The sequence below is a fragment of the Orcinus orca genome, chromosome 11 (genome assembly GCF_937001465.1).
Source record: "Orcinus orca chromosome 11, mOrcOrc1.1, whole genome shotgun sequence".
Taxonomy (NCBI): domain Eukaryota; kingdom Metazoa; phylum Chordata; class Mammalia; order Artiodactyla; family Delphinidae; genus Orcinus; species Orcinus orca.
In genome coordinates this window covers 64,677,682-64,700,280 of record NC_064569.1, presented here as the reverse complement: position 1 = coordinate 64,700,280, position 22,599 = coordinate 64,677,682, and the positions used below count along the sequence as shown (strand labels likewise).

The following is a 22,599-nucleotide window of genomic DNA, read 5'->3' as shown; positions in this document are numbered from 1 at the left end:
ATTTTGAAGTAAGAACAAACAATACTCAAAGTATGTAAACACATTTTTGAGTGATGATTTTGTTTAATTTTGTTTCAAACTTGGCTGTAAAGAAATAAGAGCTTCTATCCCCAAAATGTCACCTTGGTACAAGTCATTGTTTTCCAAAAGAAAAAGCCATGTTAATTATAATTTTTTATTTTTAATGCTGCAAAGTATATTATTAGGAATAAAAAATACTTTCCATACAGTATTTGTAAGGATTATATTCATAATTTTTAAGTTGCATACAATTTGGTCTATTTAAGCAAGGGTCACATTGAATATTTAAACTCCTGATCCAATGTCTATTCTTTCCATTTTTCACAAGCATGTACACATACAGAGGAAGTGAGAGACATAAGAGGACAGAAGAAAACTAGTCAGGCTAAGTGAATAATGTGAGGTGAGAGGTTAGTAGGCACATTCATACATTTCTCTCAAAAACTTCAAATTAGTGAGTTCCTTTCCAGTAAGAACATGGCTACATGAAATAAAAACTATAAAATTAAACATACTCATTAACATAGGGATAGTCCCTAAAGAAACAATTCAAAATATCTGTAATCATTTGCACAAGTATGTGTGCAGATAATTTTTTTAGTCATAAGATTTATAAGAATAGGAAAATAACTAAAATTTATACCAGAGAATAAATGACTTTACTGTCATAATCTATTATTATTAAAAATTATAAACATAAGAAATTCATTTTCAATTCCTAGTAAAAGTTAGTACGAATAATATTGTTTAAGTTTGCAAGTTTATAAAAGCTATACTTGAAAAAAGTGAGTCATGTTTGATAAAGATATTCCATAGCAATGGGATGTTCACTGCGGCAAGGTATAGTTTTTCTTTTGCAGGTGTTCCTTGGTTTGGTCATTTGTCACTTGATCTCTTTCATAGTAAATTTGAATAAATACACAATTTTTGAAAACAAAACGTGCATAACTGTGATTATCCAAATGTCTATACATTAAAAGATGCTAGTAGAGATGGGTGATGATACTACAAGTTAGATAATCTCCCATAAATTTAAGAAAACCTCCATGCAACTTGAAACATTAACAATGCAAACTAAACTGAATGCACAGATTAATACTGAAAATTATTCACAGGTTCATATGTACCAAAACCCTGCATTTCACAGGGGAGAGAACTGAAGTCCAGAAAGGTAAAGTATGATGTGCAGAGCCAAACACATTTGACTTCATTTTGGTAAACATTTATCTAGCATCTGCTATGAGATAGGCCCTAGGCCCAGTATAGCATTATTATAAGCAATTTAGCTGAATAATACGAACCATCTTCTTTCTATTATACAAATGGAAATCTTCAAAGAAATATTTTTTCTGAGTTAAAATTTAAATATTATGTCCTATATTTAACAAAGGGTTAGTATTCTTGAAAATCTACTTAAATGGCGTTTTTGTTTTACAAAACAATAATTTTTAAGTGCCCACTATGTTACCCCAAATCCCATATAAAAATCCTAAACCACTGTTTAAATTCAGCTCCAAGGAACACATATGTAAGTGCATTGCCTTCCCCTTCAAACTGATAATCTTTCTTTTATAAGAAAATGAAAAGTACAGAACCCAATTGATGAAGAAAATAAGCCCAAGAGAGGCAGAGGGGCTGCTTGGGGTTGCCTGACTATGAAAAAACCTGGGTCAGTGCCTGGCTCCCCTGGTGCTTCATCCAAAGCCCTTCCTGCTATCATCTGCTGCCTCTTGAGGAATCTAAACTGAAAAAAAAGTACATAGGTTGGTACAGCCATTGCCCTGGAAAAAATGCCCATGGTTCAAACACTTGCTGGCGAATTCTGCATGATGGATAGAATTGTGCTATCACACAATTTACTTTTCTCAGCATAAGTCAGCCAAAACACAAAAAATACCTGCCCTCATGAAATATATCCCATTAGAGGAAGACAGTTAATAAAATTTATGATGAAATGTAACTAAAATATGTACTATGCTAGATGACATGAAGGAGAAATATTAAGCAGAGAAAAGGGATAGAGAGTGTGTCAAGGATGGGGGGGGGGCAACTTAAAATTGAGTATTTCTATACTTATTTAGATTGGATGGTAGATTACTCCACAGTACTTCTAGTTTAAAATGTATGAAACCTTCCACCAAATAAATAAACATCCGCTTCCCCTAAAGTTTCAGTTCTACAAGTGGGCCCCTCTCTTAGCTATTCAAGAAGACCAGTTATTTATTGACTCTCAACTCTTCGTCAGAACACTAACAGAAAATCCTGACACCCAAACCTCATTCACACAAATTTGGAAAGGATTTTCAGAGGTTAAGTTTTATTTTGATTTACTGCTTTAAAAAAGAAGAAGAAGAAAAGATTTAAGAAAGGGGGCAAAAATAATTTGAGTTGAACTATGAGGATTTCTCCTGAATCTCTCTTACAAGTAGATGTAATAATCTTACCTCCACCTATATAAGTATATTTGTATCCTGCAAAAACATTAGGGAGGCTAAACTGTTAGATTCCTGGCCACCTGGTTGGCTTTGGAGCCTACTGAAATTTTTATGTCTGTATGCTATAACTTAAAGGTTACTGTTGAAGAAATCCTCTCCCTTCTCTCCACATTCACTTCCAGAGTGAGATGTTTAGAAATTCTGTTAATCCGTTGTATTACTTTCATTATATCATTTATCATCTTACCTGATTCCATTCTTTTTTATTTCATGCCCATAAATTCGAATTTCCTCTTGGTCTGAAAAGAACAAGCTGATCGACCGATAACAGTAATACACTGAACCAAGGCATTTAGGGCTGTTATGAACCTTAAAGGGAGAAAAACAAGAGAAAGCATAGAAACCAACAACAATACACAAACTTGCCTTCATCTGAGTTAACTAAATCCACAATGCACGTCTACAGCTCTATAGCATCATTAGTCCCATGAAACTTCACAAAATTATAACTACAGTTAGGATTTTCAAGAGAAAAAAAGAAATTTATTTCAGAAATTGGACAACAGAAGTAACTTCATAAAGTACAATTTAGCATATTTATTTAAATGATCTGAATCTTTACATACAGGATGTTAATATTCTAAAACTATGTGGCGTGATTGCCAGGACATGGAAGCAACCTAAGTGTCCATCGACAGACGAATGGATAAAGAAGATATGGCACATATATACAATGGAATATTACTCAGCCATGAAAAGAAACGAAATTGAGTTATTTGTAGTGAGGTGGATGGACCTAGAGTCTGTCATACAGAGTGAAGTAAGTCAGAAAGAGAAAAACAAATACCGTATGCTAACACATATATATGGAATCTAAAAAAAAAAAAAAAAGTCGTTATGATGAACCTAGGGGCAGGATGGGAATAAAGACGCAGACCTACTAGAGAATGGACTTGAGGACACGGGGAGGGGGAAGGGTAAGCTGGGACGAAGTGAGAGAGTGGCATGGACTTATATATACTACCAAATGTAAAATAGATAGCTAGTGGGAAGCAGCCACATAGCACAGGGAGAACAGCTCGGTGCTTTGTGACCACCTAGAGGGGTGGGATAGGGAGAGTGGGAGAGAGGGAGACACAAGAGGGAAGAGATATGAGGATATATGTATATGTATAGCTGATTCACTTTGTTATAAAGCAGAAACTGACACACCATTGTAAAGCAATTATACTCCAATAAAGATGTTAAAAATATATATATTACACAAAGTAATATTTAAAGGTTGCAAAAGTAACTATAACTCTAAAAATAAAATTGTCCAAACACTTTAGGGAAGAGAGGTTATTTCTCAAAAAACTGATGGGAATATTAGTTTACTAGTAAAAATAAAAAAGAAAGCAAGGAAGAAAAGAGAAAAGTAAGAAAGGAGAAGAGGAATGTTAGTTTCTCTTACCCTACCACCAAAATAAAGTTTAAAAGGTCCAAATAATGACAGCAGAAAATAGCTGAAAGAAAATATATATAACTATATAGATGGAAAAGAACTTTCAAAGCATAAAAGTGATAAGAAAAATCACCAATGATAAGATAGATTTTTAATACTGCAAGAATGTAATATATAATTTAGTGATTAATCAGCAAATTTTATTGATCACTTATTATGTACCAGGCACTGTTCTAGATTCTGGAGATGTAGAAGTCAACAAAATAGACAAAAATACCTGTCCTCACGAACCTTATATTCCATTAGAGAAAAACAGTTAATAAAAAATATATAACTACATGTAACTAAAATATGCACCATGCTACATGACATGAAGAAATATTAAGTGGAGAAAAGAGATAGACAGCATGTGTATCGAGGGTTGTTGGGGGGTTGGGGGCTGTTTTAGACTGAATGGCCAACAAAAGCCTCGCTGAGAAGGGGAAATTCTAGTAAAGATGAAGGAGGGATAAGAGCAAGCCATATGGATATTTAGACCATTCTAGGCAAAGGGAATAGCAAATGCAAAAAGCCTAAAGTAGGAGTATAACTAAAATGTTCTCAGTATCCAGGAATCCAGACATATGACCCCAGGCAGGATACTGGAGGAGGTTTCCTTGAAGAAACAAAATTGAAAAAGATGTACAGATACGAATATTGGAGGCTTACTTAATGAAACCAGAGACTCCCTGCTCAATCTCCCACTAGACAAGCACGCCCCCATCCATGTATTCAGATCTTCCAACCAGCTTTTAGAGCCTAATTCTCAAATGTGAATAAACATTCATGGATCATTTGATAAAAGCCTGCAATGTGAAAGGCAGGTGCCAAATAAACAAAAGAAAGGAGATCAAAGGAATCAAAAACAAGTCAGAAAAATAAACTTCCAAGAATCCACAATTGATATCTTCAGGGAGAACAGTGAGAAAAGGCCATTCATGAAACAAGAATAAAATGATGTTAAAAATGAAATTCAAGGAATAAAAATAGGTGATTGGATATTGACAGTACGATAGGAAAAACTTATAACTGAAATAGAACCCCTGGAAGATAAATATTTAAGGTTGGAAAGAAATCTCCCAAAATGTACAACAAAAAAGCAAAAAGATGGAAAAGAGAAATAAATCAATGAGAAAATTAAGGAATCAGTCACTTAGTTCAGGCGCTCCAATATCTGAATTACAGAATTTCTGAAAGAGAGAAAGAGAGGAAATTAAGAAAGAAATACTATTCCAAAAGTGAAGGATTTGGATTGCTAGAAAGAGCCTATCAAGTACCTAGCACGATAAATGGGAAAAAAAGAAAAAAAAAATTCACATAATGACATCTCAGAACATTGGGGATAAAAAGAACTAAAAATTTCTATAAAGAGAGGGGAGGGCTTCCCTGGTGGCGCAGTGGTTGAGAATCTGCCTGCCAATGTAGGGCACACGGGTTCAAGCCCTGGTCTGGGAAGATCCCACATGCTGCGGAGCAACGAGGCCCGTGAGCCACAACTACTGAGGCTGCGCGTCTGGAGCCTGTGCTCCGCAACAGGAGAGGCCGCGACAGTGAGAGGCCCGCGCACCGCGATGAAGAGTGGCCCCCACTTGCCGCAACTAGAGAAAGCCCTCGCACAGAAACGAAGACCCAACACAGCCAAAAATAAATAAATAAATTAAATTAAAAAAAAAAAAAAGAGAGGGGAAATTTTAAAAGACCATATGCAAAATGATCAGAAATCAGAATGAATTGAATTTCAACATTCTGAAAGTGATTTCCAAACTATAATCAAGATTTCAAATTTCTCCCTCCTATGCACTCTTGAAACATGGGTAATCATTAGTCAAATCTATTTCACCTGCCTTCACTAACCAAGGTCGTTTTAATTGTTGCTACCAAAGATTTGCATGTACCCCAAGCAACATGTAGCCTAAACAATAAGATGTTTGCCCGAGTTGTTTTCCAGGAACTTGGTGTCAGGGGTGTCTAGTTTGAGTTAGCTGGTTAAGACTGGAGAGGACCCCTTCCCCTCCAACTTGCTCCAATGTGCAAGTGTGGTGACTTTTTGACGTCAGAGGGCTGAAAACACCCTCAGATCATGCTAAGTGCCTCCATTCTGGAACAATGATTCCCCACACCTTTTTCCAGTCACCTTGCCCCAGGCTTCCATGCCTCAGGCCACCCTACTTTTTTATTCTTTATCCAATAAACACCCCAAGACCCTTGCCTTCAGGGAGATGGATCTGAGATTTGTTCTCCTGTATCCTCACTTGGCTGCCTAATAAACCCTCTCTTTGCTGCAAACCCCAGCACCTCAGCATTTTGGCTTGCTGCAAGATGGGCAAAATGAACCTAGTTCAGTAACACTCTTTCCAGGAAAATATCTTCCCTTTCCAGAAAGCACTATAAACAAGCACTGCCCACATGATCAGAGCATCCAATAAGCTTTTTAGAGCCTATCTCTCAAGTATGAACAAAATTCAAGGACTGCTAGACACTTCACGGGACCTAAGAAACAGGGAAACCAATACAGGAGAGAGAAGAATGAAATTCTCCAGGAAGGTGGTGAATAAAATCCTAAGTGCTAGGTGTACAGTAGGCTCAAAAACAACCACTCTCAGGTGGAACAGGAAAATGAAGAACTGAGGAAGGGACATCACATGGGAAGGAAAGAGAAACTGAGAGATTGTCTGATGTATCTGACCATATTGAGAACAGTTGTTTAGAGATACTTTGAAGGAAAAAATGATTGAAGTATAGAAAATGCAGCAAATGAAAAATGGGATAACTGTTAATTCTATAAAATTGTACAGAGAAATAAAATCACAATAACATATTAGGCTTGGCTCTCAACAATATTTATATAAATATTTTTCATATATGTACAATATGTAAACAACAATAGTATAAAAACCACATAGTTAACCAATAACGGTGATATAACTATTAGGAGGAGAAAAGGAAAGTGTGTGTGTTTGTGTGTGTGTGTGTGTGTGTGTGTTAGGGGCACGAAGGATAACGTAACAGATGACTTCCCATTTTCCATAGTAAGAAGTGAAGAAATAAGTCCTAACTTTGATAAATAAAGAAATAATAGCACATTTTGACATGTTAGGTAAAAGCCAGAAGAAACAGCTAAAAAAATTGAAGTAATTGCCTTTGGGGCATCAGACTTCAGCTGGGGTCAAGGAGTAAAGGAAAGAGGGGCTATTTTTTGGCTTCATATATCTTGAAGAAATCTTTTAAACTAAGTACATGTATTATTTTCATTAAAATAAAATAGAATTTAAAAAAGAAAATGCATAAAGATATTTATTAACATACATCTTTTAAAATACTGAAAATACTTTTTAAATCTAAATTTCTAAAACAGGGTACAATTAAATAATTTCAGTATTCCATAGTTGGAACAAATACAGCTAACAAAATCTGTGTTTGTCAAGAACATTTGACGTGGAAAAAAAGTTCTTGATATAATATTAGGTGAAAATGCGGGAAATAAAATTATGCATAGTAAAATTTCAACTTTATGTGTATAAAATCCGGAGGAAAAAAATTAGAAGGAAATATATGAAGCCATTAGCACTGATAAGCCTTGACTGATCATTCTGATAGTACTTTTTAGACTTCTTTGAATTTTTTCAAATTTTCTACAAAAGAGGTGAACAACTTTTACAATTGGGGAAAGATGACATTTAAAGTAAATGGATTTGTTAATGTGAAAGCAAATTCCACCAACCAAACAGGGCCAAGTAAAAACAATTATCTATTAACTCTGGAAGCACAGTTGAACATTGTGTGTTAGGATCACACAATTATCTACTTGACACCTTAGTCCTCAAAAGGATCAGACACTGGACAAGAACATTTCAATGAGAGAGTCAGAAGATGTTTGAGTGATAAACCCAGCAACTCCTTCCTAGAGTGGATGAGTAAAGGACAATAGGGGACTGAGCCCTGTATGAACTAAAAACGCATGCCACTAACTTCCTTACCTAAAGAGACCTCCAATGTTTTAGCCTTATGTCCCATAAGTTAACTTTCAATAGACTTCATTTCCTTTTGAGGGCACAAGGATTTGTCGCTGTTGAAAAGCTTTAGGGCCTACTTTTGAATATTTGCCTCGTCTAAGAGAGGAGGAAAATTTAGGCAACTCCAACATAAGTCAGAGGGATTCAATAACAGAGATTCAAACAAATGATAGTTATGGAGGGTTTTAGCTTTAGAACAGGACAGCACTGCAGTTTTCTAGCTGTGTTTCGAGATACCAGAAAATTCAGAGGAAGACAACAGCAGGGAAAGAGGTCCCTACTTCCTTACTTCTACCAGAGCTACTCTGCAGCTCGCATTTTGAGATGTCTCCTATGAATTCTTTTGAAGAAAGAACTCTGCAATTAAGAACTAACTCTCTGAGCTCAATCATATAGTATCAGTCTACCTAGAAATTAGCTGCCTGTCTCCACATCCTTTAGCCTGTGTTTATATAATTCATACACTCCATTTAATAAATTCCAGCCCCCAGATTAGACCGAGGTATGTGATTTTAAAACATCCAGATGGCCATCACACTGGACATGTCAAGAAGGAAACATACACGAGTAATATGATTGATGCCTGAACCCACCCTCTCTTCAACATGATCAAATAAAACGTGAAGAATGAGTATGTCAACTGGAGTTGATATTATGACATCCATGATATAGACATTTCTGTGTTGCCTACATGTCCCTACCATATGGATGCAAACCTTTCTTCTCCCAGTCCTAGGCTCCATCTTGATAGAAATATACTCAAAATAGCTACAAATTTGGTCCATCCCATTCAGAACCAGCCCCTCTCCTTCCCTAGTCAGGGCCCTAAGTATTCATGCTATGATTACTATATATTTTCCATGATTTGTCCAGTACTTTAAAAATACAGACTTGGCCAGAAATAATTTTTAAGTTAATTATGTCCTAGAATCACCTACCCATACAGTGTACCGAGGCTCCAAATTACCACAGTCCTTCGCAAAAATGTAAGAACAGTTTCCTGGGAAATAATAGTAGATGCCATCAAAAGTTTCGAAGTGGTACTGTCCCCAGCTTTTGCAAATCCCATCTCTGCCACTGCCCATGTTTGGCACTGAAAAGAAATAGGATAATACTTAGTAGAATAAAACAAATTATACCTGTTTCTGGCAAGGTTCAGTCACGCTAGGTAATTCTAATTTTCATTAAAATAAATGTTTTCTTCTTTGGTGGACAATATCACAGGGAAAAATACCTAACAAAATTACCAACTGCTCTCAAAACTATCAAACTCTTCTGAAGAAAAACATGGTCTCCAAGTTGTTTTGAAGAAAGGATTTATGTTAGAAACTTCCTTAATTTTTGCTTCCAAACAAAGACTCTGGAAGAGAGGAAGAGAGGAGATAGTGATAAAGTAAAAGAAGGTGACAGTGATAAAGCAAATATAATGGCTCAGAAAGAAAGAAATGTCACCACTAAGTGTTCTAAAAATTAACACTGACAGTGTTCTAGTCTCTGCAATTCTTTCAAAAATAATAGCATCCACAGAGAAAATTAACCACTGACCAAAAAGTCATGTTTAGAAGCCTGGGACCTGGGGATGGGGAGCATTAGTCATCCAAAGTATGCTGGAATTTAGGAATTCATAACTTCAAACTGGTCACATTGTAAGCAGTGTTTGTCTTAAAGCATACAACTTTATCTCCTGTTGCCTTCATGCCTATCTCCCTTTATACCTTTGTGGGTCACCTTCCATTCCATTTTGATTTTGTAGACCCTTCCTTCTAGATTAATATGAAAATCAGTGACATTTACGGAGCACTCAAAACGTGTAATACATTTGGTTAAGACATTAAAATGTGTTAATATACTCTATAAAGAGCATAAAGATAAGGCACAATCATTTTATCTTTTCTTTTTGTAATTTACCTAAATGTATTAGGCTTGGCCAACTTTGGCCTTTTCAAGAAAAAACAGAGTTATTCATTATTCAGGGAGTCTTCTCTGATAGTATGCCTTACCTCTGTTGCATATTTTCATAAAATCTTGCACTTCCCTTTACAGAACGTCACAAGTGTAATTACTGTGTATCTGTTATGTGTTGGTCCCCCTCCTCCAGACTGTAACCTCCAAGAGGGCAGAAACATGTCTATATTACTCACTCTTCCCAGTGCCCAGCCTGGGATCGAGTAGATGCTTAATAAATACTCATTAAACAAATGAATGCTTTTTAGTCATTATTGATGTAGGGTCCTAACCTAGACACCATGGATAAAAATATTTTTAAGAACCTTCTGCCTTTGAAGAGCTCTCAACACTATTTCTCTTTTATGTACAGAATGTTCCATTAATTCAAAGTCAAAAAGAATGAGTGGCTCCAAATAACAAATCTAATTTATAAAGCAAAAGAGAGATGAATTGGAAGCCTGGTTTTAATGGGCCAGTACCATTTAAAATGGAAAAAACACTTGAATCGCATCAAAAACAAAATAAAATACTTAGGAATAAACCTGACCAAGGAGGTGAAAGACTCATACACTGAGAACTATAAAACATTGATAAAGGAAATTGAAGATGATTTAAAGAAATGGAAAAATATCCCATGCTCTTGGGTTGGAAGAATTCATAGTGTTAAAATGGCCATACTACCCAAAGCAATATACAGATTTAATGCGATTCCTATTAAATTACCCATGACATTTTCCACAGAACTAGAACAAATAATCCTAAAATTTTTATGGAACCATAAAAGACCCAGAATTGCCAAAGTAATCCTGAGGAAAAAGAACAAAGCAGGAGGCATAACCCTCCCAGACTTCAGTCAATACTACAAAGCTACAGTAATCAAAACAGCATGGTACTGGCACAAAACCAGACATATGGATCAATGGAACAGAATAGAGAGCACAGAAACAAACCCACACACCTACGGTCAATTAACTTTTGACAAAGGAGGCAAGAATACACAATGGATAAAAAGATAGTCTCTTCAGCAAGTGGTGTCAGGAAAGTTGGACAGCCACATGTAAATCAATGAAGTTAGAACACAACCTCACAAAAATGGCTTAAAGACTTAAATATAAGATAGGACACCATGAAACTACTAGAAGAGAACAAAGGCAAAACAATCTCTGACATAAACCATACCAATGTTTTCTTAGGTCAGTCTACCAAGGCAATAGAAATAACACAAAAATAAACAAATGGGACCTAATAAAACATAAGTTTTTGCATAGCAAAGGAAATCATAAACAAAATGAAAAGACAACCTACGGACCGAGAGAAAATATTTGCAAATGATGCGACTAACAAGGCCTTAATTTCCAAAATATACAAACAGCTCATACAACTCAATAACAGAAGAAAAAAAAAAAACAAAGAATGGGCAGAAGACCTAAATAGACATTTCTCCAAAGACATACATATGGCCAACAGGCACATGAAAAGATGCTCAACATTGCTAATTATTAGAGAAATACAAATCAAAACTTCAATGAGGGGGCTTCCCTGGTGGTGCAGTGGTTAAGAGTCCGCCTGCCAATGCAGGGGACACAGGTTCCAGCCCTGGTCCAGGAAGATCCCACATGCTGTGGAGTAACTAAGCAACTAAGTGGTTGTGTGCCACAACTACTGAGCCTGCACTCTAGAGCCCATGAGCCACGACTACTGAGCCCATGTGCCACAACTACTAAAGCCCGTGTGCCTAGAGCCCATGCTCCACAACAAGAGAAGCCACAGCACTGAGAAGCCTGCGCACCGTAACGAAGAGTAGCCTCCGCTTGCCGCAACTAGAGAAAGTCCGCACGCAGCAACGAAGACCCAATGCAGCCAAAAATAAATAAATAAAATAGATACAACAGTAAAGAAATTTTTTAAAATGTTTCAAAAAAAAAAAACTTCAATGAGGTAATACCTCATACCTGTCAGAATGGCCATCATTAAAAAAATCTACAAATAACAAATGCCAGAGAGGGTGTGGAGAAAAGGGAACCTTCCTACACTATTTGTGGGAATGTAAATTGGTGCAGCCACTATGGAAAACAGTATGGAGGTTCCTCAAAAAACTAAAAATAGAGTTTCCATAGGATCCAGCAGTCACACTCCTGGGCATATACCCAGACAAAAACTATGATTCGAAAAGATACATGCACCCCTATGTTCATAGCAGCATTATTCACAATAGCCAAGACGTGGAAACAACCTAAATGTCCATTGACAGATGAATGGATAAAAATGTGAAACACAAACACACACATACACAAACATACACACACACACAATGAAATATTACTCAACCATAAAAAAAGAGAATGAAATAATGCCATTTGCAGGTACGTGGATGGACCTAGAAATTATCAAATTAAGTGAAGTAAGTTAGAAAGAGAAAGACAAATACCATATGATATCACTCATACGTGGAATCTAAAACATGACACAAATGAACCTATCTATGAAACAGAAACAGGCTCAGAGACATAGAAAACAGACGTGGTTGCCAAGGGGGAGGGGGGCAGGGGAGGGTAGGATTGGGAGTTTGGGACTAGCAGATGCAAACCATTGTATATAGAATGGATAAACAACAAGGTCCTATTGTATAGCACAGGGAACTATATTCAATATTCTGTAATAAACCATAATGGAAAAGAATATGAAAAAATAATAATATTGTAAATCAACTCTAATTTAAAAATTAAATAAAAATTTAAAAACAGAAAAGAAAAAACACTTGAGGAAATAGAGTTCAGTGAGAAGTTAAAGTGGGCATACTCATTTTCTTTCACATTGTTTCAAAATTACTGGAAATAAATTGTGGATACTCTAGTTAATACACAACATTATTGTACCAACTCCCAAAGAATGAACACTAATACAGCAAATTATGCCTTCATGTTCTCCACGGCATCTCATAATTCTCTCATAAGTATCCCTGAAACTTACCAATCTGGCACCGTGTCCCAAGTGCCTGAAATATTTGACAGTCACATGTACCAGCCTTAGAACAGAAAGCTCCGTTAAGGCATTCATGAGGACAAGAACCTGTAGGGCAAAAAAATAAGTTATCTTCTGGTGTGCATCAGTTTTTACAAACATAAATCTGTCAAGATTTACCTTGGACTAACAGTAACCTCTGTTAACTAAAACAGAACCCTGGGCCTATTGCCTTGATGAGCTAAAGACTTAAGCCCCTTAAGTCTCTATCTAGTTCATTTCATTATGTGTGCCGTGAAACAAGAAAGACAGGCTTTCACATCTCAAACTACCCTGAGAGCAAAGGTTAGCCTCCTTCAAGCAATTGAAAGGTCAAGTTCCCATGTAAGGAATCCCTGTCCCAGATGACGAGAACCAGAAATACACAAGCTGCAGATGATTCCCTTGACGGAATTTGGCACGTCTTATCAGCTACTTCTCCAGGAGCAAGTGTTGTATTAAAGAAAAACGTCCATCATTAGCTCAAGGGATCAGGCACAATATATAATAGAAATCACAAGGAAACTACTTTTTTAAGAGAATGATTAAACATTCCATTTGAAGTTTGTGTATTAATCCTCAGGCTTAATTACAAATGGATGCATTCTTTCTGACCCATAGTTAATTTTAACGGGGCAGAAGCCAACGTCACTGCTGGTTGTCACCAAAAATATTCTTTCTTTCATGGCAAGAAAAATCACCCCAAAGAATTATGTTGAAAAGAGGAAGAAAGAAACTATGACCTCCTTAGTGAGTTTTAAAACTGCAGATGAATCACAGTGAAAATTTGTCCTGTAATAAGGAGAACACAAGAGACAACTGGCAAAACTCAAGCAGAAAGGATTTAAGTAACACATCAATAGAATTAGAGAACATCTCTGAGTGCCCGTAAAGTGTAAAGATTGGCCTTCTCCGGAATACGGTCAGGTCATGAAAGGCACTTATCTAATTGCGGTATTTTAACCACAGCTCTGCAGAAGGCAAGAATTTTAAAACTCTATTATCCTTTCACCTTAAAATTCATTGATCTAAAATGTCTCTACATTTAAAGACATACAACTCTCTAAGTATATCTTAACTGAGGAGAAATGAGCTGCTTTAACTTTAATCATAAATATAGATTAAAATGATGTTTTTCATAAATTTAAATGCAGTTTTCTTTTTCTAGGGGGGCATACATATCTTCAAATTTTATCTTAGGTTACAATCTTGTATTTTTCCAATCAATAAGTGTCAAAGTAATTATGTAAGCAAATGTATCTCCTTCAAAAATTTAGTTACAACCCTGTGTATTCTCCTGAAAACAGATATCAAAACAAAACTAGTCATAAATCCCTGCTATTCTAAATGCAACAAAAAATTCAAATTGAATTTCAAACTACCATTAGCATTCTGCTAAATGGAAATGGAAAATTGGTAAGCAAAAATAGCAATGTCGGGATTCCCTGGTGGCACAGCGGTTGAGAGTCCGCCTGCCAAGGCAGGGGACACAGGTTCGTGCCCTGGTCTGGGAAGATCCCACATGGCGCGGAGCAGCTGGGCCTGTGAGCCATGGCCGCTGAGCCTGCGCGTCCAGAGCCTGTGTTCCGCAACGGGAGAGGCCACAACAGTGAGAGGCCCGCGTACTGAAAAAAAAAAAAACAAAACAGCAATGTCAAAGAATCGAGGAGCCAGTAATTGATTCAGAAAAAAAGCTCCTGATACCCAGTGATATCTTTCCTGGTCATATAATTATCAGCTTTGTCTAACTGCTTAACCTTGTGTATTTCCAAATATAATTCAAATTTCTATATGAAATAAACAAACTATTACTAAGTACTATTACCACCCTGGCTCAGTTTTCTTCATGCATTATGTGGAAATCCTTGAGAGTTGATTCACTATATCCCCCAAAAGGGTCTTTTGAGAAAGCAAATACAAAAACATAGATGTAGCACTAACCTTTTATTTTACTCTCACCCCAATTAATAGCTTCATGGAAGAAATATCTTGGAGAAGTTGCTTCAAACTTTAAAAGAAAGAAATAGGAATTCAAGAGAATTAAATTATTTAATTCAAGACAAACATGCAATTGGAAAATCTGGAAAACAGCTACAAACACAGAAATTATAGAGAGCTGACTCCATATTTCCTTGGGTTATTGAGGCAAAATCTTGGAGAGGCAAAAAGGGCTCCGCTAAGGTTGTACTTAGATCTGATTTCAAGGTTGATTTTGCTTCTTACCTGAATTTGACAAGTCCTTTATGCTCTCTGACCTCAGTTCTGCCTCCCTGCCGTCCTTGGAAAAGAGCCTGGTCAGAATCTAATCTTTGCATTAACTGACTGCTTTGCCTGCAGGAGTAGCAGTTTTTTAATACTTTCAAGTGCAGATGGGTCTGGAGAAAATGCATGGGACCAAAGGACCAACAGACAGTGATGTACCCACTTCCTGCAGCCCCATCTGTGCAGACACCATCCACAGAAGCCTCTGCTGCTGAAGTGTGAGTGTGACACCCTCAGTCTCCAAAGAGCTGACACTTTAAAGTTCGTAGAAATTTAAATGTATCTGTTTATAGAGCCCAAGGCACTTCAGGGTAATCATTAAGATCATGAATTATAGAATCAAACAGATCTGGATTAGAGTCCTGATTCTGCCATTACTAAGGCAAGTTTCTTAACTGCTTAGTGCCTCCTTTTACTTGTCTGTAAAATGGGAACAATGACACATATATACTTCACAGAGTAGTTCAAACAATAAATAAAATAATGTATATAAAGATTCCAGCATGCCTCACACATAAAATGCCTCACACATAAAAAATTAGCAAGAAAGAGATTTACATTAATCGAAGCAACCCAGATAAAACCCTAGGATTTCTAGAGGTTAATATGGAATAGTAGCAAATAGCTGTGGATTATTAAAACTAATCAGTTATGGATTTTTACTCCAACTTAATGCCAATTTAGTGTATCATCTTGGGCAATGTCCTTTCCAACAGCATTTTTACATTCACCAGAATACACATTCCCAAAATTTGCCTCATAATTATCAAATTGAGGACCAGATGATGTTAGAAAAACTGGAAAGAGTGAAGGATAAGAAAAAAGGGTGATAAATATTATTCAACATAGTTTTGGAAGTTTTAGCCACAGCAATCAGAGAAGAAAAAGAAATAAATGCAAATAAGAAAAGAAGAAGTAAAGCTGTTACTGTTTGCAGATGACATGATACTATACAGAGAATCCTAAAGATGCTACCAGAAAACTACTAGAGCTAATCAATTAATTTGGTAAAGTAGCAGGATACAAAATTAATGCACAGAAATCTCTTGCATTCCTATACACTAATGATGAAAAATCTGAAAGAGAAGTTAAGGAAACACTCCCATTTACCATGGCAACAAAAAGAATAAAATACCTAGGAATAAACCTACCTAAGGAGACAAAAGACCTGTATGCACAAAACTATAGGACACTGATGAAAGAAATGAAAGATGATACAAACAGATGGAGAGATATACCATGTTCTTGGATTGGAAGAATCAATATTGTGAAAATGACTATACTACCCAAAGCAATCTGCAGATTCAATGCAATCCCTATCAAACTACCAATGGCATTTTTCACAGAACTAGAACAAAACATTTCACAATTTGTATGGAAACACAAAAGACCCCGAATAGCCAAAGCAATCTTGAGAAAGAAAAACGGAGCTGGAGGAATCAGGCTCCCTGACTTCAGACTACACTACAAAGCGATAGTAATCAAGACAGTATGGTACTGGCACAAAAACAGAAATATAGATCAATGGAACAGGATAGAAAGCCCAGAGATAAACTCACGCACATATGGTCACTTTATCTTTGATAAAGGAGGCAAGAATATACAGTGGAGAAAAGACAGCCTCTTCAATAAGTGGTGCTGGGAAAACTGGACAGCTACATGTAAAAGAATGAAATTAGAACACTCCCTAACACCATACACAAAAATAAACTCAAAACGGATTAAAGACCTAAATGTAAGGCCAGACACTATCAAACTCTTAGAGGAAAACATAGGCAGAACACTCTATGACATAAATCACAGCAAGATCCTTTTTGACCCACCTCCTAGAGAAATGGAAATAAAAACAAAAATAAACAAATGGGACCTAATGAAACTTAAAAGCTTTTGCACAGCAAAGGAAAACATTAAACAAGACGAAAAGACAGCCCTCAGAATGGGAGAAAATATTTTCAAACGAAGCAACTGACAAAGGATTAATCTCCAAAATTTAGAAGCAGCTCACGCAGCTCAATATCAAAAAAACCAACAACCCAATCCAAAAATGGGCAAAAGACCTAAATAGACATTTCTCCAGAGAAGATATACAGATTGCCAACAAACACATGAAAGGATGCTCAACATCACTAATCACTAGAAAAACGCAAATCAAAACTACAGTGAGTTATCACCTCATACCAGTCAGAATGGCCATCATCAAAAAATCTACAAACAATAAATGGTGGAGAGGGTGTGGAGAAAAGGAACTCTCTTGCACTGTTGGTGGGAATGTAAATAGATACAGACACTATGGAGAACAGTACAGAGGTTCCTTAAAAAACTAAAAATAGAACTACCATATGACCCAGCGATCCCACTACTGGGCATATACCCTGAGAAAACCATAATTCAAAAAGAGTCATGTACCACAATGTTCATTGCAGCTCTATTTACAATAGCCAGGACATGGAAGCAAACTAAGTGCCCATCGACAGATGAATGCATAAAGAAGATGTGGCACATATATACAACGGAACATTACTTAGCCATAAAAAGAAACGAAATTGAGTTATTTGTAGTGAGGTGGATGGACCTAGAGTCTGTCATACAGAGTGAAGTAAGTCAGAAAGAGAAAAACAAATACCGTATGCTAACACATATATACGGAATCTTAAAAAAAAGGTTCTCAAGAACCTAGGGGCAGGACAGGAATAAAGACGCAGACATAGAGAATGGACTTGAGGACACAGGGAGGGGGAAGGGTAAGCTGGGACGAAGTGAGAGAATGGCATGGACATATATACACTACCAAACGTAAAATAGCTAGCTAGTGGGAAGCAGCCGCATAGCACAGGGAGATCAGCTCAGTGCTTTGTGACCACCTAGAGGGGTGGGATAGGGAGGGTGGGAGGGAGACGCAGGAGGGAGGAGATACAGGGATACATGTATATGTATAACTGATTCACTTTGTTATAAAGCAGAAACTAACACAGCATTGTAAATCAATTATACTCCAACAAAGATGCTAAAAAAAAAAAAAAGGGTGATAAAGAACGTGACTTCAGGTACAATCCTCTTTTCAACAGATTCCGGTCTCCTTCCTACATGGTAAAAGTTTTACCTTGGCAATTTGCACTGCAGTACTCTTTCTTTTAAAGGGCAAACCTGCCCCATGGCAGACAAAAGGATTCCCACACTCTCTCACCACTTCAAGGCTCTTTTCTAAAGTCCTTGGCCCACATCATGTCTCCAAGTTCATTGTCTCCTGCTTTCATTCCTCCAAGGTTTTGTCCTCACTGCTCAATCTCCTCTTTTTTCCCTTTCCTCCCTCTTCAAACTACGTCAGACTCACAAAAGTCTATGACTTGGATTCCCTCAAGACAAGTCTTATTCTCTCTTTAGCTATATTGTCTGCAACTGCCTAAATCTAACACAACAACCAATATTACTGGGCACCAAATTCTTCTTACTTTGGTGCTAATGAATCATCACTGATGCTCACTAAAAGTGTATAGTGACTTCAACTCTGTCTCATACAGGCTTATAAACTAGAACAAATTAGTTAACCTGTTCAGCCTCAGTTTCCCAATCTGTAAAACAGAATAACAATAACTGCCTCACGGAATTGTGAGGATTAAATGAAATGGGATAAGTAAATCACCAAAAATAGTGCAAGGCACATAAGTGTTGTAAACATGTTACCTACTTTTATTATTAAGCAAAAACTGAATACACTTGACAACATTAGACCAAGGCAAAAACATATAATTTGTTTTTCACTCCATATCCTCTTACCCAACTCAGGCTACACCTCCTCCATGAAAATCACAATAAGTACTTAGCACACCAGCCCCCTAGTTACCACAGCATCCTAATCTCTGCAGCATTCCACTCATCATACTATAACATTTCATGTTATAGATCATTTATAATAGATCTGAACTCAGAATGGCACATCTTACATTTATAATTGGGAGCTCTTTCATTTTTTTATATCATACAAATAATGGCAAAAATTGGTGGTGTCTTAGATTCGATGAACAAGTTACACAGAAATGACTTCTTTACAGCTCTACCTCCACTAGACACTGAATTTCTAGAGAACAAACACTGCTGTTCATGGTTATACCTCTAGTATGGTCCTTTGTGTGTTGTCAACAAATACCAACTGAACCAGAAATAGACGTTATGCAAATGGGAATGATTTGCCTTCCAAAGCTGTTTAGAACCATGACTATAAAATGTTCTGTTGATGGCCCTCCACTTATCCTCTCATCTCACTTTGGATTTCACCTGCGTGTGGGTTTCTGTGCACACTGAGACCCTCAAGCACCGGCTTCTTTTTGTCTCTGCCTTAGGGTAGAGTCCAAGCAGGATAGACAAGAGAAATGACTTTCAGGGGATTTAAGTCCCCCCAGAAGCTGCCCTCAAGGAATGAGAGGCAGGTGTTGGTGGATAAGTATATCAGCTCCCCCATCCCTTGGAGAAACAATTCTAAAACACTGTATACAGTTCCTCAGAGGGATGCCAGCAAGACTGAGCCCCAGATGCCTAAAGCAGGAAGGCCCCTCATTAACAGAGCTGTGCTGGATTTTCTCCCTTCCTAGTCTCCCTTTCCTCTCTCCGTCACTCCTGCACATACAAACTGTATGCAACCTCTAATAAATAAATAATCTGCCCCTGCTTTCAGGAGAAGAATTTTGAAATGTGATGCAAATGCAAAAAAATTCCAAGCAGTGGGTGCATATATTCACATAACCGATGAAAGAGGACAACCCATTCTTCCTCCGTGCTGATTACATCTCCACAGGAGGGTGAGAAGCACAGAGAAATACAGTCTTTAGATGAGAAATCACTGTAGCACACAATTACACCATTGACAGAAGTCTGTGTCTACCCTTTCTCTGGTCATTGTTATCTCATTGCCAACATATTCCTGAGTCCTTATGTGCACATTTATCTGTCCATCAGTGCTCCGTCTTCCTAGAGCAGGGGAGTGAATCTGTGGACAAGAATGGCCTCATAGCAGATGAAATTTCAATCCTAAACAGTGAAACGCATGATTGCGACCTCACTGCCCTTCTTTAACATTTCTTCCCTTAAAATTTGTTCAGATGTTAAGTAATGTTGGTGCATGTTCTCTAGCTGCAGGAAAGAGAAGGGCAAGTGTCCAGCTATTCATTCTCTCTAAAAGGGAAATCAAGGCAAGTGTGTTCCTCACTTATTAACAAAAGGGAGGTATTAAGATAATTCTAGGGGGGTAAATTATACAAATTCTAAAAACATCCAAATGGTCTACAGTAGAAGCCCATCCACAGGCTGTTTCATGTGACACCTGTGGGGGTATATTTCACAGGTTCTTCATCTAGTGGGTTCTACCAGAATGCAGTTTTTCTCAAAATTGGATTTTCTGCTGAGTCACGTTGATATCTTTTTGTGGCTAATATGGTCTACTGGCCAACTTGACATTTCTCAGAGAAAAATCATTTTAACCACTTCACATGATACATAGATACTTAAGTACACAAAATACTCTTTTTAAGAAAAAAAGTGTTTCCCTTCCATAGACAATCCTTTGCCCATTCTAGTGCAAAGAAAGAGCTCCACTCTTGATAAGAATAAATTAGTTCTGCCTTCTGAATCATCACAACAGCATATCAAATCTGCCCTCTATTTTTTTTCAATTCTCTTTAAGTTCACAAAATATTTAAAAAAACCAGGCATCCATCATAAAATGCTAATAGAAATTGACTGCAATTCAGCATTTGACAAACACCTTGAATATATAAGCTGTTTGCTACATAAATACTCAAATCATATTACTTTCCAAAGAAATGTCTTAATATTGAGTTAGGATTCTCTATCTTACCATCCATCTTTAATGGAGAAATATTTTTTAAAATCCACCCATTTAAACATTCCAACCATAATCTGAAGATATTGCAATTATGTTATCCAATATCCTTTATATAGAGGGACCCAAGCAAAAAGGCCTCCTCAAATTCAGTGCTACCCCACCCCTCTAAAAAAAGAAAGGTCACCTCTTCATCAATGCCTGTAATTTAGATTTATTAGATAATATAAAACCCATTTGTCAGGACACTAAGACACCTCTGATGCCCTTTTGTGGTACTTTACTCAGATCACGTACACCTTTCTCTGCCCCTCTTTGCTTGTATTTGTCCTATTAACATTGTGCTTAATTTTTAAACCAATTAAAATGTTTTGGCAAGTAGTGAGATTAAATCTCCCACAAATTCTGGGAGCCTATCAGTAGGGAACCGAGGTGAATAGCAAAAAGCATCTGACCACAAACAAGTAAATGTGAGCTAAGCCTGAGCTGGAGGGTCACAGAACAGCACTAGAAAGTTACTTTGCCTCTTCCTCCTCTTTCCTGTCTTGTTTTTAGCATTTTATTCGCCTCCACAAAGGACTCATTGTTGAAGTGACAGCAGAGGCCCAAAGCAGGATGGATTGTTTCTCTGCCTCTCTCTCCTTCTGAGGCATAACCTACCTGGGCTGCTAAAAGAGCTCTTTTCTGTTGATTTTCATTAAACCCGTTTCTGGAAGAAAACAAAAAGAACTTGTATAGTCAAAGGCCCCTAGGCAACCTGAACAAGCCTTTCCCAAGAGAGAGCTGGTGTTTTCCTCCTGATTTCCATCACTTTATCAAAGAGGTCTTTCTTGCTTTAACATTGAAAAGGTCCCCCTCCCCGCTTTGGAGGGGTTAGATTTGGGTGGTGGCACTGTCTCATTTTACAAAATTTGGGAGTGTCCCCAGATCTCTCCAGTCTCTGATGTAAACTGCATTTTAGGAAGGAACTTTGAGATAGAGAAATAAACAAAATAGTGTAACAGTGTAGCACTAACATGCATGATAATTTCTCCACATGCCTTCATAAAACTGGTGAGATAAGTATTCGACAAGTGCAGGTTCACGTTTTTCAAACATAATACTCGATTCTCTCTCTTTCCATGTCTTAAAGGGCAGATTAACATTCATGAGCATAAGCACATCAAACTGTGGGTTATCAAAATCAAACAGTAGAATTTTTGAGTAGAATTCCATTTTTCATTAAGATCAGTTTAGTCCAAAAATGATTTTCATTATTTACTGCTAGAAACATTTTATTTTTTTATCATTAAAAACGTTTACTCTATGTTAAGAATACAGCACGTTTCTAATCAACAATGTACATTAATAATAATATGAAATAGGAAATTACTGAATATAACTTCCTTTCAAATCTTTGAAGTGAAAATGTCCCCTTAGTATCTACAGTCATTGGACACCACCAAAAACTCCTCTTGTAATTAAAATGAAAGGAAATATTTTTGTTTCATAAATAAGGAACTGAATGCCCAGTAATTTTTAATTTGTGGAAATGTTTTAAAGAACTAAATCTCATGCCCTTATTTTGTAAAATATTTAATTTATTTTTCAAAAGCAGATACACTG

At 36.9% G+C, this 22,599-nt stretch overlaps 1 protein-coding gene across 1 annotated transcript in view; it reads right to left on the bottom strand.

Annotated features, from left to right (window-relative positions):
* OTOGL (otogelin like) overlaps positions 1-22,599 on the bottom strand; it is a 148,889-nt gene that overhangs the window by 124,891 nt on the left and 1,399 nt on the right. Inside the window, exons 3-7 of the mRNA XM_033431337.2 lie at positions 21,655-21,703; positions 14,841-14,907; positions 12,870-12,968; positions 8,891-9,045; positions 2,704-2,825 (exon numbers count right to left, since the gene is read on the bottom strand). Of these exons, the coding sequence (XP_033287228.1) occupies positions 2,704-2,825; positions 8,891-9,045; positions 12,870-12,968; positions 14,841-14,907; positions 21,655-21,703 (492 nt within the window). The remainder of the gene's footprint in view (positions 1-2,703; positions 2,826-8,890; positions 9,046-12,869; positions 12,969-14,840; positions 14,908-21,654; positions 21,704-22,599) is intronic.